General features: G+C 36.8%; 1 protein-coding gene across 13 annotated transcripts in view; it reads left to right on the forward strand.

Annotated features, from left to right (window-relative positions):
* The window catches only part of LOC144970112 (spectrin beta chain-like), a 255,001-nt gene that overhangs the window by 165,526 nt on the left and 74,701 nt on the right, over nucleotides 1–14,774 (forward strand). For all 13 annotated transcript variants that reach the window (XM_078909351.1, XM_078909429.1, XM_078909368.1 and 10 more), the window contains 8 exons: nucleotides 1,295–1,354; nucleotides 1,898–2,024; nucleotides 3,690–3,754; nucleotides 4,882–4,963; nucleotides 7,062–7,139; nucleotides 12,079–12,206; nucleotides 13,150–13,309; nucleotides 14,088–14,165. In XM_078909351.1, coding sequence (XP_078765477.1) covers nucleotides 1,295–1,354; nucleotides 1,898–2,024; nucleotides 3,690–3,754; nucleotides 4,882–4,963; nucleotides 7,062–7,139; nucleotides 12,079–12,206; nucleotides 13,150–13,309; nucleotides 14,088–14,165 — 778 coding nt within the window. The remainder of the gene's footprint in view (nucleotides 1–1,294; nucleotides 1,355–1,897; nucleotides 2,025–3,689; nucleotides 3,755–4,881; nucleotides 4,964–7,061; nucleotides 7,140–12,078; nucleotides 12,207–13,149; nucleotides 13,310–14,087; nucleotides 14,166–14,774) is intronic.

The following is a 14,774-nucleotide window of genomic DNA, read 5'->3' on the forward strand; positions in this document are numbered from 1 at the left end:
TAATATTTTATTATTTATGTGGATAATACTGGATAATACTGGATAAGGATAATGTTACTGCCTGAAGCTCGAAGAAATAGATATCAATAGGAAATGAAATCGAAGATTCAATATCATCAACGAAGACGATAATGTGAACGTTTCGAAAGGTTCACATTATTTGTCTTTCGTTGATGAACAAAACAAAACACGATGAATGAAACACTAAATTGTAGAGTTTTCCTCCACGGTGTTTTCTTGATATATGGGGTAATTAATAAACATCCCACTGGATAGTCTTTCGTATTATTTCATATTGCTGAACGTGCTGTACTTTGTTTTATTATATACGCGAAGTGTCACGGTGGTTAACGCACACGCTTTGAATCCATCAGATGAGTACAATTCTCTGTCGGGAATGTTTGTTTTGTTCAACCGCCCATTTATTGTACTCTTACCACATTATACTGGAATCGGTTGCTGGGTATGTTAAACGACTGTGTGGTCTTGTGGTATGTCACTCGCCTTCAGATCGGTAATTCCTGGGTTCGATTCCTGCTCTGGGCAGCGCATAGTTGATGTCTTGGAAAAGGCTCTTTACTCACGTTCTCTTATTCTACACAGGAATAAAATGAGTACCGTTAATAAGGTTGTCTCTGTCGGAAAAAAATTGTAATATCGCCTTAGAGGCGTCATATTTCGCCAACATCTTAAGTATCGCTATGTAAAGCGCGTTGAGTACTGTAAGTGGATATTGCCCTATATAAATGCTAAATATAAATATATTAATATATATATTATATATATATATATATATATATATATATATATATATATATATATATATATATTTAATCTGACGTATGTAAAGGTGACTTGGAAATAAAAGGAGCCAGTCATCTTATAGGGAATGAGATTAGCGGAAGAGTAGCGTCCCTTGATTGGACGTCACCCATAGTCTGTGACGTCACCGGCGGAAAAATTATTAGAGAGAGAACGTCATGTTGGTTGTGCGCATGCGTCTCTCGTCCTCGCGGAATTTTTGACCAATTTGTGACCAATTGTCTCAAAATGGTATTATGTCAGGATGAGCCTGATGCTTAAAACTTATTTTCACTTTAAAATTACTCATAATGTCAAATTCTGGTTACTTACAACCAAATTTCATGTTTTGACTAAAAAATCCAACTTTTAGTAGACTTCTAGTCTATATCACGCCGACGACATAGTACCGTTTTAAGGTGGTGGGTCACATTCTTGTTTTTAACATGAGCCTCACTTTATTTTATTTCTATTTTTTATAAATGATTAACAGATGGAACAGACTGAACCAACTGAAGCTAGAGAAGGAGAAAAATCTCAAAGGCGCTTCAAGGTATTAGTTTTGAGTATCATATTAGGATTGTGTTATTACTTACTTACTTACTGTCTTACTTACATACTACTACTACTACTACTACTACTACTACTACTACTACTACACTTTACTACTACTACTACTACTACTACTACACACTACTATACTACTACTACTACTACTGTACTACTACTTAAACTACTAAATACTACTACTACTACTACTACTACTACTACTACTACTACTACTACTACTACTATACTACTACTACTATACTACTACTACTACTATCTTACTACTATACTTACTACTTATTACTACTATTACATACTAATACTCATACTACTACTACTACTTGTATACTATAATATACTATACTACTACTACTCTACACTATCTATTACTACTATACTACTACTTACTATTCTTACTATTACGACTATACTATACACTTATTTTACTCTTTGTAATTTTGTAGTGTGTTTGTCTGATTATTATTTTGTAACTGAGCAGATGTTGGAGTACAGGACAATATACAAATTATTTTACTCTTTTCAACAGTATTGAGATGTTCAAGTCGACATGTGATGAACTGGCAGAGTGGATCAAAGAGAAGAAGAACGCTTTAGCCAACGACAGCTTGGCTAATGACCTGAAGGGAATTCAAGCTCTGCAAAGACGGCATCAAGTAAGTCTTTTATCGAAATTATTTGTAAAGCAAGGAATAAAATTGAAAATAAATTATTATATTGATGTCTAAGAATGTGTGAAGGGATGGCTTTGTTAAAACAGGATTAGCCTCTTTGGCAGTTTTAACAAAAAAAAAAAAAACAAACAAAAAACAAAACACAATCGTTAACAATGATGTTTTACCGTGGTATTGCTAGCTACCATCTAAATAGGACTTTGAGTACTTTCATTGAGATCATCTAATATTTGACTTACCTATTAAGTCGCTATTTGGATGAAGAACTTGAACCGGTCGAGGTCGACTGGATTTTTTGGGATTGTTTTTTTTTTTTTTTCTTGTATTTTTCTTTCTTGCTTTGTCGGGCACCTTTCATACACACTTGTTTTTTACACGATTCTGTCTTGATTTCTTAATCACATTTATATAATATAAGATATATAATAATATAATATATATATAATAATAATAATAATAATAATAATAATAATAATAATAATAATAATATAATAATTATTATTATATTTTTAATAATAATAATAATAATAATAATAATAATATAATAATAATAATAATAATAAATATATCTTTATTGTCCTAAAAAAATGGCAATTTGTCATTTGGTTACACATTTATAACAATACAATATTGACATAGACACACTCACACAAGATGCACACTAGTAACATAGTAGTCATCAAAAAAAGGATGGTAGGGTAGCTGAAAAAGATTGAACAAGATTCATTTCGGCGATGGCCGTGTGGTCTACCTGCTGAACTACTTTGTTTTCTAATTGTGGTGTCATTATATATATATATATATATTTTTTTTTTTGAGCTTTTATATAGCGCAATATCCACTAAATTTGCTCAAAGCGCTTTACAAAGGGTCCCTGGCCAACAGCAATACATAACATGTAGGACGGGACATGGCGCCTGCCAGGCGATATTACAAATTATTTTGGGACAGAGACAACGCTGTTAACGGCCAGGTACTCATTTTACACCTGAGTACGGTAAGAGAATGTAAGTAAAGAGCCTTTTCCAAGGACTCAACTATGCGCCGAGCGAGGCTCGAACCCAGGACCTTCCGATCCGAAAGCGACCACTAGACCACATAGAAAAAATGCAAAATCAGTGATTATCCTGTAAGCTCCCATAATGTTTTATAAATCGTCTTCTGTGTTCTGTCTTTTTAATAATAAGATTTTTGAATATTATGGTTAGATTTTGATAATTTGTGACAAATCGCCTCTAAACAGTTTTATGTTGGGTTGAATCAAACTCAAAGAATAATTAAAATTTTTAAAATGATCAGCAGTACGAAATTTCAGCTTTTACTTGAAATATCAACGTAATTCTCGTATTATTCCTCTCAAGAAATATTAAAGAACAGAAAAAGTGTGTATGAAACAGTGACAGACAAAGCTGAGAAAAAATACAAGAAAAAAAAAAAAAGAAAGCCATCCTAATAAAAAAAGTAAAACAGAAAATCAGCCTGCCCCTGTCATCAAGAACTAATATAAAATTTACAAACGTTTCATATTTTGGATTGTGGATTTAATGTTCAGCATCTTACTCACCCCAACATAGTACTGTTTTGACATGATGACTCATATTTATTACTCATGCATTTTTTGGATTGAATCTCTTTTAAATCAACCAGCAAGTGGAAAGAGAGCTGATTCCGATGGAAGAAAAGATGACAAGAATGAATCTCTTGGGAGAATCGTAAGTGGGGGTTTTTTTTTTTTTTTGGACATGTTTTTAATCTATTATTTTAAAAATATTTTATTCATTTGATTTTATTTTAAAAATCATTAATTCATTCATTCATTCATTCATTCATTCATTCATTTCTCCTTTCTCTTTACTCAATTTATTATTGATTGATGCCTAAAATGATTTATATATTATTTATATCTTTTATTTGTTTGACTCTGATTGTGCATGTTCCACTTTGGTTGGTATGACAATTATTGCCTTTTATGGCGTACTCTGAGCATCTAATGTCTAATGGCGCGTTAGGGATAGTAGCCTTATAGAGCCCTGGCAGGCCCTACGCAGATATTTTGAGAGAAAGAGATGGGAGATTGGATTGTGGAGTCGCTCTGTTTGTGTGTGTGAATTAGAGGAAAGAGAGAGAGAGAGAGAGAGAGAGAGAGAGAGAGAGAGAGAGAGAGAGAGAGAGAGAGAGAGAGAGAGAGAGGTGGAGGTTGGCGACGACGGTCAATTTCCGCTGCTCACGATAAAAACCCTCCGCCTTATACCAAACTGCGTATGTGTGTATGTGGGTGGGTGGGTGGGGGGGGGGGCGTGTGTGTGTGTGTGTGTGTGTGTGTGAGAGAGAGGGAGAGGGGGTTAAGGTGGTAAGAGGGAAATGGTGGAGGTAGAGAGAGAGAGAGAGAGAGAGAGAGAGAGAGAGAGAGAGAGAGAGAAACTGATGTGTGTGTATGTGTGTGTGTATGTTGTATGCCTTTGTATATATGCGAAGAGAGAGAGATAGAGAGAGAGAGAGAGAGAGAGAGAGAGAGACATACAGACAGACAGACAGACAGACAGACAGAGAGAGAGAGAGAGAGAGAGATGGATATATATATATATATATATATATATATATATATATATATATATATATATGTATATCTTTGCCCCTTATAACCAGATAGAGTAATGTATTTATGTTTTTATTCTTTTTGTTGTTGGCTGAGGAATGGTTTTGAGCCCGAAACGTTCCGTGTTTGGCATCTTCCCCCCCCCCGAGGCTGTTATATTCACTTTTGTTCATTACTTCTAACAGTCAACAGCCTCTATCATCTTCGTGTCACTTTGACGTATTTGTTTTTTTTATATCATAGAGTCAAATCATCTTACCCTGATGAGACAGGTTATGTGGACCAAAGACAAAAGGATTTACAGGACCAGTGGGAGGATCTCAGGGTAAATTATACCTCATATAATAATAGTAATAATAATAATAATAATAATAATAATAATAATAATAATAATAATAATAATAATAATAATAATAATAATAAGAAGAAGAAGAAGAAAAAGGATAAATGGCATTTATATAGCGCTTTACCCTGTTGTCACAGGCTCTAAGCGCTTTACAGTGATATAAAACAAAACATAATACAGTGAGACAAGTGTGAAGGTAACGTAATACGAATTCAATTTAACAACAACAAAATATGAAAATAATGTTGCAACATTAGGACGTAAAAAGATAAAACTTTAAGCGAGATTTGAACGTTGTCAACGAATCCGAGCATCTCACGTGTGATGGGGAGAGAGTTCCAAAAACTTCGCGTTTGTTTGTGTCTGTTGAATCTGTGTCCTCAAGAAGTCAGGGAGAGAAGGCTCTAATAAGACTGGGGTTAGAAGCGATATTTTTTCTTTTTTTTTTTTATTTGGGGAGGGGGGGGGGGGGGGGGGGATCGGGGATAGCTCATACGGTAGAGTCGCACGCTCTCCCCGGCCAGGCGGACTTGTCGTACCAGTATGGTCGCGGGTTCGAGCCCCCATTGCCGCCGCGAAATTTTTATTCTCTATTGTCTTCTTACTACTCACCTCATTTCTTGTTACCTCCTATATGAACACTGTGTGTTATCAATTCTAAGAGATAATTTCACCGAAATCATTTAACACGCAAATAAATAAATTCAATCTGAACTTTATTTTTCTTCATTTTCTTCATTTTTTTTGTGATTAAAGGAATTTATGAAATATGGTAGGCATGCAATTTTGACTGAGCACTTGAAGTGTGCCACATTGAACCTTTTTCTTGTCAATTCAATAATAATATGAATTAAGATGAATAGATTTAATTGAGCTTAATATAGCGCAATATCCACTAAATGTGTTCAAAACGCTTTACAAGGGGTCTCTGGTCAACTGCAACATTTAACATGTAGGACGGGACATGACATGACGTCTGTTAGGCGATATTACAATTTGTCGGACAAAGACAACGTTGTTAACGACCAGGTACTCATTTTACACCTGAGTACGGTGAGAGAATGTGAGTAAAGTGCCTTCTCCAAGGACTCAACTATGCGCCGAGCGCGAGGCTCGAACCCAGGACCTTCCGATCCGAAAGCGAGTGTCATACCACTAGACCACATAGCCGCACATAGATTTCCTGATACGGTCATATTAAAAGTTGATTTTAAATATTCATTTTGAACATTATGTGGGGGATTCACATACCTAGACCTGTTTAATTAATTATGTTTATGAATGAGAGTATTGTCTGAGAGAAGAGCTGGTAGTATAGAGATTTATTATAAACGTGAGCTTTCATATGGAGCGATATCTACTACATTGCTAAAAGCGTTATACAATGGGTCCTGAGTCAACAGCAACAACAACGATTAACGTGAAGGAGGAGTGGACAGCGATAACTTTGTTACCCTCGGGATAAACATAGTAAAAAAAAAACCCCAAAAAACTTGAGCTTTTATATAGCACAATATCCACTAAACGTGCTCAAGGCGCTTTACAAGTGATCCCTGACCAACAGCAACACGTAACATGTAGAACGAGACATGACGCCTGTTGGGCGATATTGCAAATTTTTTTTCGACATAGACAACGCTCTTAACGGCCAGGTACTCATTTTACACCTGAGTACGGGGAGAGAATGTAAATAAAGAGCCGCTCCCAAGGACCCAACTATGTGCCGAGCTAGCGAGACTCGAACCCAGGACCTTCCAATCCGGAAGCTTGTGTCATACCACAAGACCAGATATCCGCATAGTACAATGAGAAACTGTGAGTAAAACGTCTCTGCTATGGAGGACGCGAACCATCGGCCTACAAGTCATCAGCTGAGTGAAATCCCTTTATATGTAGAAACCATTTATACAATCCTTTTGGGAATTGTCTTCACTTACTATTTTTTCTGACACTGTACCTGTAACTCGTATTGATTTTTTTTTCTCATAAGTATTATATGAGACAAAGAGGTATCTGTGTTTATAGTGATAACGTCATCCGATTAATCTTTTGTTTTGGTCATTTTTATTTTCCACAGGGCCAAAGTGGTTCGAGAAAGGACACGCTAAATGACGCTAACAACCAACAAAGGTTTAATGATGATGCCAAGGAACTCGTAAGTTGAATGAATAGCTCTTTGTGGTATACTAGAAAGAGTATTTTTGATTGAAATATGCTGAGATGGTAGCATTCTTGAAGATGGATAAGATATAATAATAAAAGTAAAGAATGCATTTTGGGGAAATGGTCATTGGATGATGGTCGTCACTCGTCATTTTGTCGTCTTCTGTTTTGCCGTACTCTGACAAAATGCACTGTTTTTCATTTTGTCGTCTTCTGCTTTGCCGTACTCTGACAAAATGCACTGTCTTTCATTTCGTCGTCTTCTGCTTTGCCGTACTCTGACAAAATGCACTGTTTTTCACTTCGTCGTCTTCTGCTTTGCCGTACTCTGACCAAATGCACTGTTTTTCATTTTGTCGTCTTCTGTTTTGCCGTAATCTGACAAAATGCACTGTTTTTCATTTTGTCGTCTCCTGCTTTGCCGTACTCTGACAAAATGCTCTATTTTTCATTTGTCGTCTTCTGCTTTGCCGTAATCTGACAAAATGCACTGTTTTTCATTTGTCGTCTCCTGCTTTGCCATACTCTGACAAAATGCACTTTTTTTTCATTTGTCGTCTTCTGCTTTGCCGTACTCTGACAAAATGCACTGTTTTTCATTTTTGTCGTCTTCTGCTTTGCCGTACTCTGACAAAATGCACTGTTTTTCATTTTGTCGTCTTCTGCTTTGCCGTATCTGACAAAATGCACTGTTTTTCATTTTGTCGTCTTCTGCTTTGCCGTACTCTGACAAAATGCACTGTTTTTCATTTTGTCGTCTTCTGCTTTGCCAGTACTCTGACAAAATGCATCTGTTTTCATTTTCGTCTCTGTTGCCGTACTCTGACAAAATGCACTGTTTTTCATTTTGTCGTCTTCTGCTTTGCCGTACTCTGACAAAATGCACTGTTTTCATTTTGTCGTCTTCTGTTTGCCGTACTCTGACAAAATGCACTGTTTTTCATTTGTCGTCTTCTGTTTTGCCGTACTCTGACAAAATGCCTGTTTTTCATTTTGTCGTCTTCTGTTTTGCCGTACTCTGACAAAATGCACGTTTTTCATTTGTCGTCTTCTGTTTGCCGTACTCTGACAAAATGCACTGTTTTTCATTTGTCGTCTTCTGCTTTGCCGTACTCTGACAAAATGCACTGTTTTCATTTGTCGTCTTCTGCTTTGCCGTACTCTGACAAAATGCCTGTTTTTCATTTTGTCGTCTTCTGCTTTGCCGTACTCTGACAAAATGCACTGTTTTTCATTTTGTCGTCTTCTGCTTTGCCGTACTCTGACAAAATGCACTGTTTTTCATTTTGCGTCTTCGCTTTGCCGTATCTGACAAATGCACTGTTTTCATTTGTCGTCTTCTGCTTTGCCGTACTCTACAAAATGCACTGTTTTTCATTTTGTCGTCTTCTGTTTTTGCCGTACTCTGACAAAATGCACTGTTTTTCATTTGTCGTCTTCTGCTTTGCCGTACTCTGACAAAATGCACTGTTTTTTCATTTGTCGCTCTGCTTGCCGTACTCTGACAAAATGCCTGTTTTCATTTTCGTCTTCTGCTTTCCGTATCTGACAAAATGCACTGTTTTCATTGTCGTCTTCTTTGCCGACTTGACAAAATGCACTGTTTTTCATTGGTCGTCTCTGTTTGCCGTACTCTGACAAAATGCCTTTTGTGTCTTCCTTCTATTTCTGACAAATGACGTTTGATTTTTTTCTTGTACTGACAAGACTGTTTTTCATTCGTCGTCTTTGCTTTGCGTATCTGACAAATGCACTGTTTTTCATTTTCCGGTCTTCTGCCGACTCGACAAAACACTGTTTTTCATTTGTCCGTCTTTGCTTTGCCGTACTCTACAAATGCACGTTTTTCTTTTGTCGTCTTCTGCTTTGCGTACTCTGAAAAATGCACTGTTTTCATTGTCGCTCTGCTTTGCCGTACTCTGACAAAATGCCTGTTTTCATTTGTCGTCTTCTGTTTGCCGTACTCTGACAAAAGCACTGTTTTTCATTTTGTCGTCTTCTGCTTTGCCGTACTCTGACAAATGCACTGTTTTTCATTTGTCGTCTTCTGTTTGCCGTACTCTGACAAAATGCACTGTTTTCATTTGTCGTCTTCTGTTTGCCGTACTCTGACAAAATGCACTGTTTTTTCTTTGCGTCTTTGTTTTGCCGTACTCTGACAAAATGCACTGTTTTCATTTGTCGTCTTTGCTTGCGTATCTGACAATGCATGTTTTATTGCGCTTCGTTTGCCGTACTTGACAAATGCACTGTTTTTCATTTGTCGTCTTCTGCTTTGCCGTACTCTGACAAAATGCACTGTTTTTCATTTTGTCGTCTTCTGTTTGCCGTACTCTGACAAATGCACTGTTTTTCATTTTGTCGTCTTCTGCTTTGCGTACTCTGACAAAATGCACGTTTTCATTTTGTGTCTTCTGTTTGCCGTACTGACAAAATGCACTGTTTTTCATTTGTCGTCTTCTGTTTTGCCGTACTCTGACAAAATGCACTGTTTTTCATTTTGTCGTCTTCTGTTTGCCTACTCTGACAAATGCACTGTTTTCATTTGTCGTCTTCTGTTTTGCCGTACTCTGACAAAATGCACTGTTTTTCATTTTGTCGTCTTCTGCTTTGCCGTAATCTAACAAAATGCACTGTTTTTCATTTTGTCGTCTTCTGTTTTGCCGTACTCTGACAAAATGCACTGTTTTTCATTTTGTCGTCTTCTGTTTTGCCGTACTCTGACAAAATGCACTGTTTTTCATTTCGTCGTCTTCTGCTTTGCCGTACTCTGACAAAATGCACTGTTTTTCATTTTGTCGTCTTCTGCTTTGCCGTACTCTGACAAAATGCACTGTTTTTCATTTCGTCGTCTTCTGCTTTGCCGTACTCTGACAAAATGCACTGTTTTTCATTTCGTCGTCTTCTGCTTTGCCGTACTCTGACAAAATGCACTGTTTTTCATTTTGTCGTCTTCTGCTTTGCCGTACTCTGACAAAATGCACTGTATTTCATTTTGTCGTCTTCTGCTTTGCCGTACTCTGACAAAATGCACTGTTTTTCATTTCGTCGTCTTCTGCTTTGCCGTACTCTGACAAAATGCACTGTTTTTCATTTCGTCTCCCGATCCGTTCGTTTGCTTTGCCGTACTCTGACAAAATGCACTGTTTTTCATTTCGTCGTCTTCTGCTTTGCCGTACTCTGACAAAATGCTCTGTTTTTCATTTCGTCGTCTTCTGCTTTGCCGTACTCTGACAAAATGCTCTGTTTTTCATTTCGTCGTCTTCTGCTTTGCCGTACTCTGACAAAATGCACTGTTTTTCATTTCGTCGTCTTCTGCTTTGCCGTACTCTGACAAAATGCACTGTTTTTCATTTCGTCGTCTTCTGCTTTGCCGTACTCTGACAAAAGGCACTGTTTTTCATTTTGTCGTCTTCTGCTTTGCCGTACTGTGACAAAATGCACTGTTTTTCATTTTGTCGTCTTCTGCTTTGCCGTACTCTGACAAAATGCACTGTTTTTCATTTTGTCGTCTTCTGCTTTGCCGTACTCTGACAAAATGCACTGTTTTTCATTTTTGAAAACCAAAAGATCCTCAGCTTGTCAAAAAGCTTCGCTACTGACTTGGAAGCTTTTGGTATCTAAGTTGAAAATCATAGTATTTATTTATAGATTGACATTTTGGAAGAATCGAATTTGAGAGTTGTTAACATGTTGCAAGATTATTTTAATCCATCGATATTTGAAGAAGATTTTTCTGGCCGAAGTGAAAAAAAAAAAAAAAACGTCATTTTTAGATAATTTCAGTGTGTGGTTGTCAATGCAGTCGCTTGTCTTCTTCAATCATTCCTTGTTACTTGTTCGCTTTCTTTTCTTTTCCTCTTTATCTTATTTAGCAGCCCTCGGTTTTCTTCATAACTTGCAATTAGCCGCCCTATAGATGGTGTGAAGTTGACGTCACTCAGGCCTTTGTTATTGCTTTTTGCCATCCCCGTTTATGAGTAATTCTCACTAAACTGTATTCACCAGATTATAAACGTTCAATGTTACACACAGTTTTGTGTGTTGGTCAGTTATACTTCCGGATGGCATTGTTGTGAACTTCTTAGCCAAGCGCATGCTATCTATATGAAATAAGTAATTTTTCCCCTTATTTTTTAAAGAGGACTTGAATAAGCCATCTATAAAGAGTCTTTTATTATCTTTTTTTTTAAAAGAGGACCCATGCCTGTTCACTTAAGAAAATATTACCAGTGAAACGCCTATGGCTTGACTTGAGGGCTGTCCGCCTGATGGTGTACATTTTTTTCTGGAGTTTTTTCTATATCGAGTTTTACAGAATAAAAAGTAGCGATTTTATACACTTTCAGTACTCGGTATTTTGCCCCTGTTGATTATAGTTCAAAATGTATGTGTGTATGTGTTTGTATATGCGTGTGTGTGTATGTGTTTGTGTGTAAGTGTATGTGTGTGGATTGGGTGTATATGAAAAGCCTATGGCTTGACTTGAGGGCTGTCCGCCTGATGGTGTAAATTTTTTTTCTGGAGTTTTTTCTATATCGAGTTTTACAGAATAAAAAGTAGCGATTTTATACACTTTCAGTACTCGGTATTTTGCCCCTGTTGATTATAGTTCAAAATGTATGTGTGTATGTGTTTGTATATGCGTGTGTGTGTATGTGTTTGTGTGTAAGTGTATGTATGTGGATTGGGTGTATATATATATGTGTGTGTGTGTGTGTGTGTGTGTGTGATAGGTGTATGCCTGTCACAGCTAGCGTCTGCGAGGAAGAAGGGGTAGGAAGGGAGGGAGGTTGGGGGGGGGGGGGAGAGCAACAAATAACGGCACTTTGGTAAGGTCTGGTCCAAATCTATCTTTATTTAGTTTGACCATATCAATGATTTTTGCTTTCCCACCACAACAATGAAGTTGTTTTTTTTTTTCCCTCCAGCTTGCCTGGGCCAGTGGAGTGAAGCGTAAAATGGCAAGTGCTGAACAACCTCACGACATCAAAAGTGCTGAGGAAATGTTGAAGGCGCATGACGAAATCCATGAAGACATAGTGGCCCAAAAGGACAAGTGAGTAAAGGAAATAGAGCTGTAGATAATTTTCTCATTTTTTAAATTGAGCTTTATATAGCGCAATATCCACTAAATGTGCTCAAAGCGCTTTACAATGGGTCCCTGGTCAACAGCAACATTTAACATGTAGGACGGGACATACCGCCTGTTAGGCGATATATTACAATTTTTTTGACACAGACAACGCTGTTAACGGCCAGGTACTCATTTTACACATGAAAACGGTGAGAGAATGTGAGTAAAGAGCCTTCTCCAAGGACTCAACTATGCGCCGAGCGCGAGGCTCGAACCCTGGACCTTCCGATTGGAAAGCGAGACCACATAGCCGCAGATAGATATTATAGCCACCGTTAGAACGCTCCTACCAGACGAATCGGGTGTTCATTTGCCACGATGTCATGACGTCATGACGACGTATAGAATTATGCTGCAACCCCAGGCCTATTACAATCATTTAAATTTATTAAAAGATAAATTAAAAAGTGAGAGATAGTAAAAAGATTGTTGTCGAAATTTGAAGGGTCCTCTTTATCGGAAGGCCAGTTTGTATTTAAAGACGAGTATTAATTAACTATACAAAACCTGCTGCCTGACGGCTGAAAAGCAAGTGATTTAAAAATAAAACTATAGATATTTAGTTGAATTTCCATATAAATTTGTTATAACAAAGATAAATGGTGTTACTGGAGCGTACAGAACATATATATATATATATATATATATATATATATATATATATATATATATATATATATATATATATATATATATATATATAATATATATATATATTAAATAGTTAAATTTGCTCAATCTGTGATGGAATTTTTAGGGTTATCAGTTCGGAGAGAATTTGGGAAAGGAGGGTGGGGGGAGGGGGGGGGGGAGGGCGGGGTTACGTTTAGTTCTTGACAAGCTTACTTTGTTGTCTCACTCACAGAATAAAGGCTACATGTGCCCTTGGAAATGAGATTGTGTTCAAGAATCCCAAGGCAAATGACGTGAAAGACAAGGTGAAGAAATTGACTGATGAGGAGCGTGCTGTTGATGAAATGTGGGCAAACAGACAGAAACAACTCAAAGATGCCTATGATTTACAGGTATTAACCCTCTCCTTACCACCTACAGCAAAATCGTCACATTTGTTACGACACAATTTACATTTTTCTTATTCAGATTTATTCTGTACATCACAAACTTTGACGAATGATCTTTGTTTAATTAATAAGAACATAGAGTTGTTTTGTAGAGAGCTTGTTTGAGTTTCAAAAATTAATTTTTCTGCTGGGTAAGCCTGACATTTTGGGAAAATGCTGAAAATGGCCGGTAAGGAGAGAGTTAAATAATGAAAGACATTATTGTGAAATCTCTTCATCCGATAAATAAGGGGTTTTTAAAAAGCTAACTGTTGTTTCATCATCATCATCATCATCATCATCATCATCATCATCATCATCATCATCATCATCATCATCATCATCATCATCATCATCATCATCATCATCATCATCATCATCATCATCATCAGCAGCAGCAGCAGCAGCAGCAGCAGCAGTAGTAGTAGCAGTAACAGCACGACTGTAAATAGATAATTTTGACGATAGCACTTATGCACATGTGCACTTATTACATAGGTCCCAATTTTTTGACATTCACTACAAATTTTTTTAAATGTATTTTCATAAATGAATTAGAAAAAACAAAATGGAAGATATCGTCTTCATGGAAATTTTGTTCACGAAGAAATGTTATATTGCCGTTTTTAGACAACGACTGATAGTATAAAATTAAGGCATATAGAAACAACAACAACAACAACAACAACAACAACAACAACAGAATAAGAAGAATCATATTATTCATATTTCTCCCTGTCAGATTTTCAATCGGGAGGCAGACCAGATAGATGCAGTCACAAGCAGTCATGAAGCTTTCCTGGATTTCGATGACATGGGGGTAAGTACATGAAATCTCCAGGACAATGCTTGTATTGTCATTATAATACAATATCCTATTGAGTTATTTACAGGGAAGAATGAAATGTTTGTATCACGTCCTGCTTAATTTGTGCGGCTATGTGGTCTTGTGGTATGACACTCGCTTTCGGATCGGAAGGTCCTGGGTTCGAGCCTCGCGCTCGGCACATAGTTGAGTCCTTGGAAAAGGCTCTTTACTCACATTCTCTCATCGTACGCAGGTGTAAAATGAGTACCTGGCCGTTAACAGCGTTGTCTTTGTCCGAAAAATTGTAATATCACCTAACAGGCGGCATGTCCCGTCCTACATGTTAAATGTTGCTGTTGACCAGGGACCCCTTGTAAAGCGCTTTGAGCACATTTAGTAGATATTGCGCTATATAAAGCTTAATTATTTTTTTTTAATTTTTAAAAATTTTTATGATAAGTCGTGTATCTTTGTTGATTAATCACTGTTATTAAAATAGAATTATAATTTTTTTTTTGGTTGGATTTCGAAAAATTATAATTTTGAAGTTTAAGTTCCATGGGAATTATTGCTTTGTTTTGTACATTTTTCAATTGTTTATTATTTCCATTTTCTGGGTGG

This window comes from Berghia stephanieae, chromosome 1 (genome assembly GCF_034508935.2).
Source record: "Berghia stephanieae isolate SIO BIC M18660-M18661 chromosome 1, UCSD_Bste_1.3, whole genome shotgun sequence".
Taxonomy (NCBI): Eukaryota; Metazoa; Mollusca; class Gastropoda; order Nudibranchia; family Aeolidiidae; genus Berghia; species Berghia stephanieae.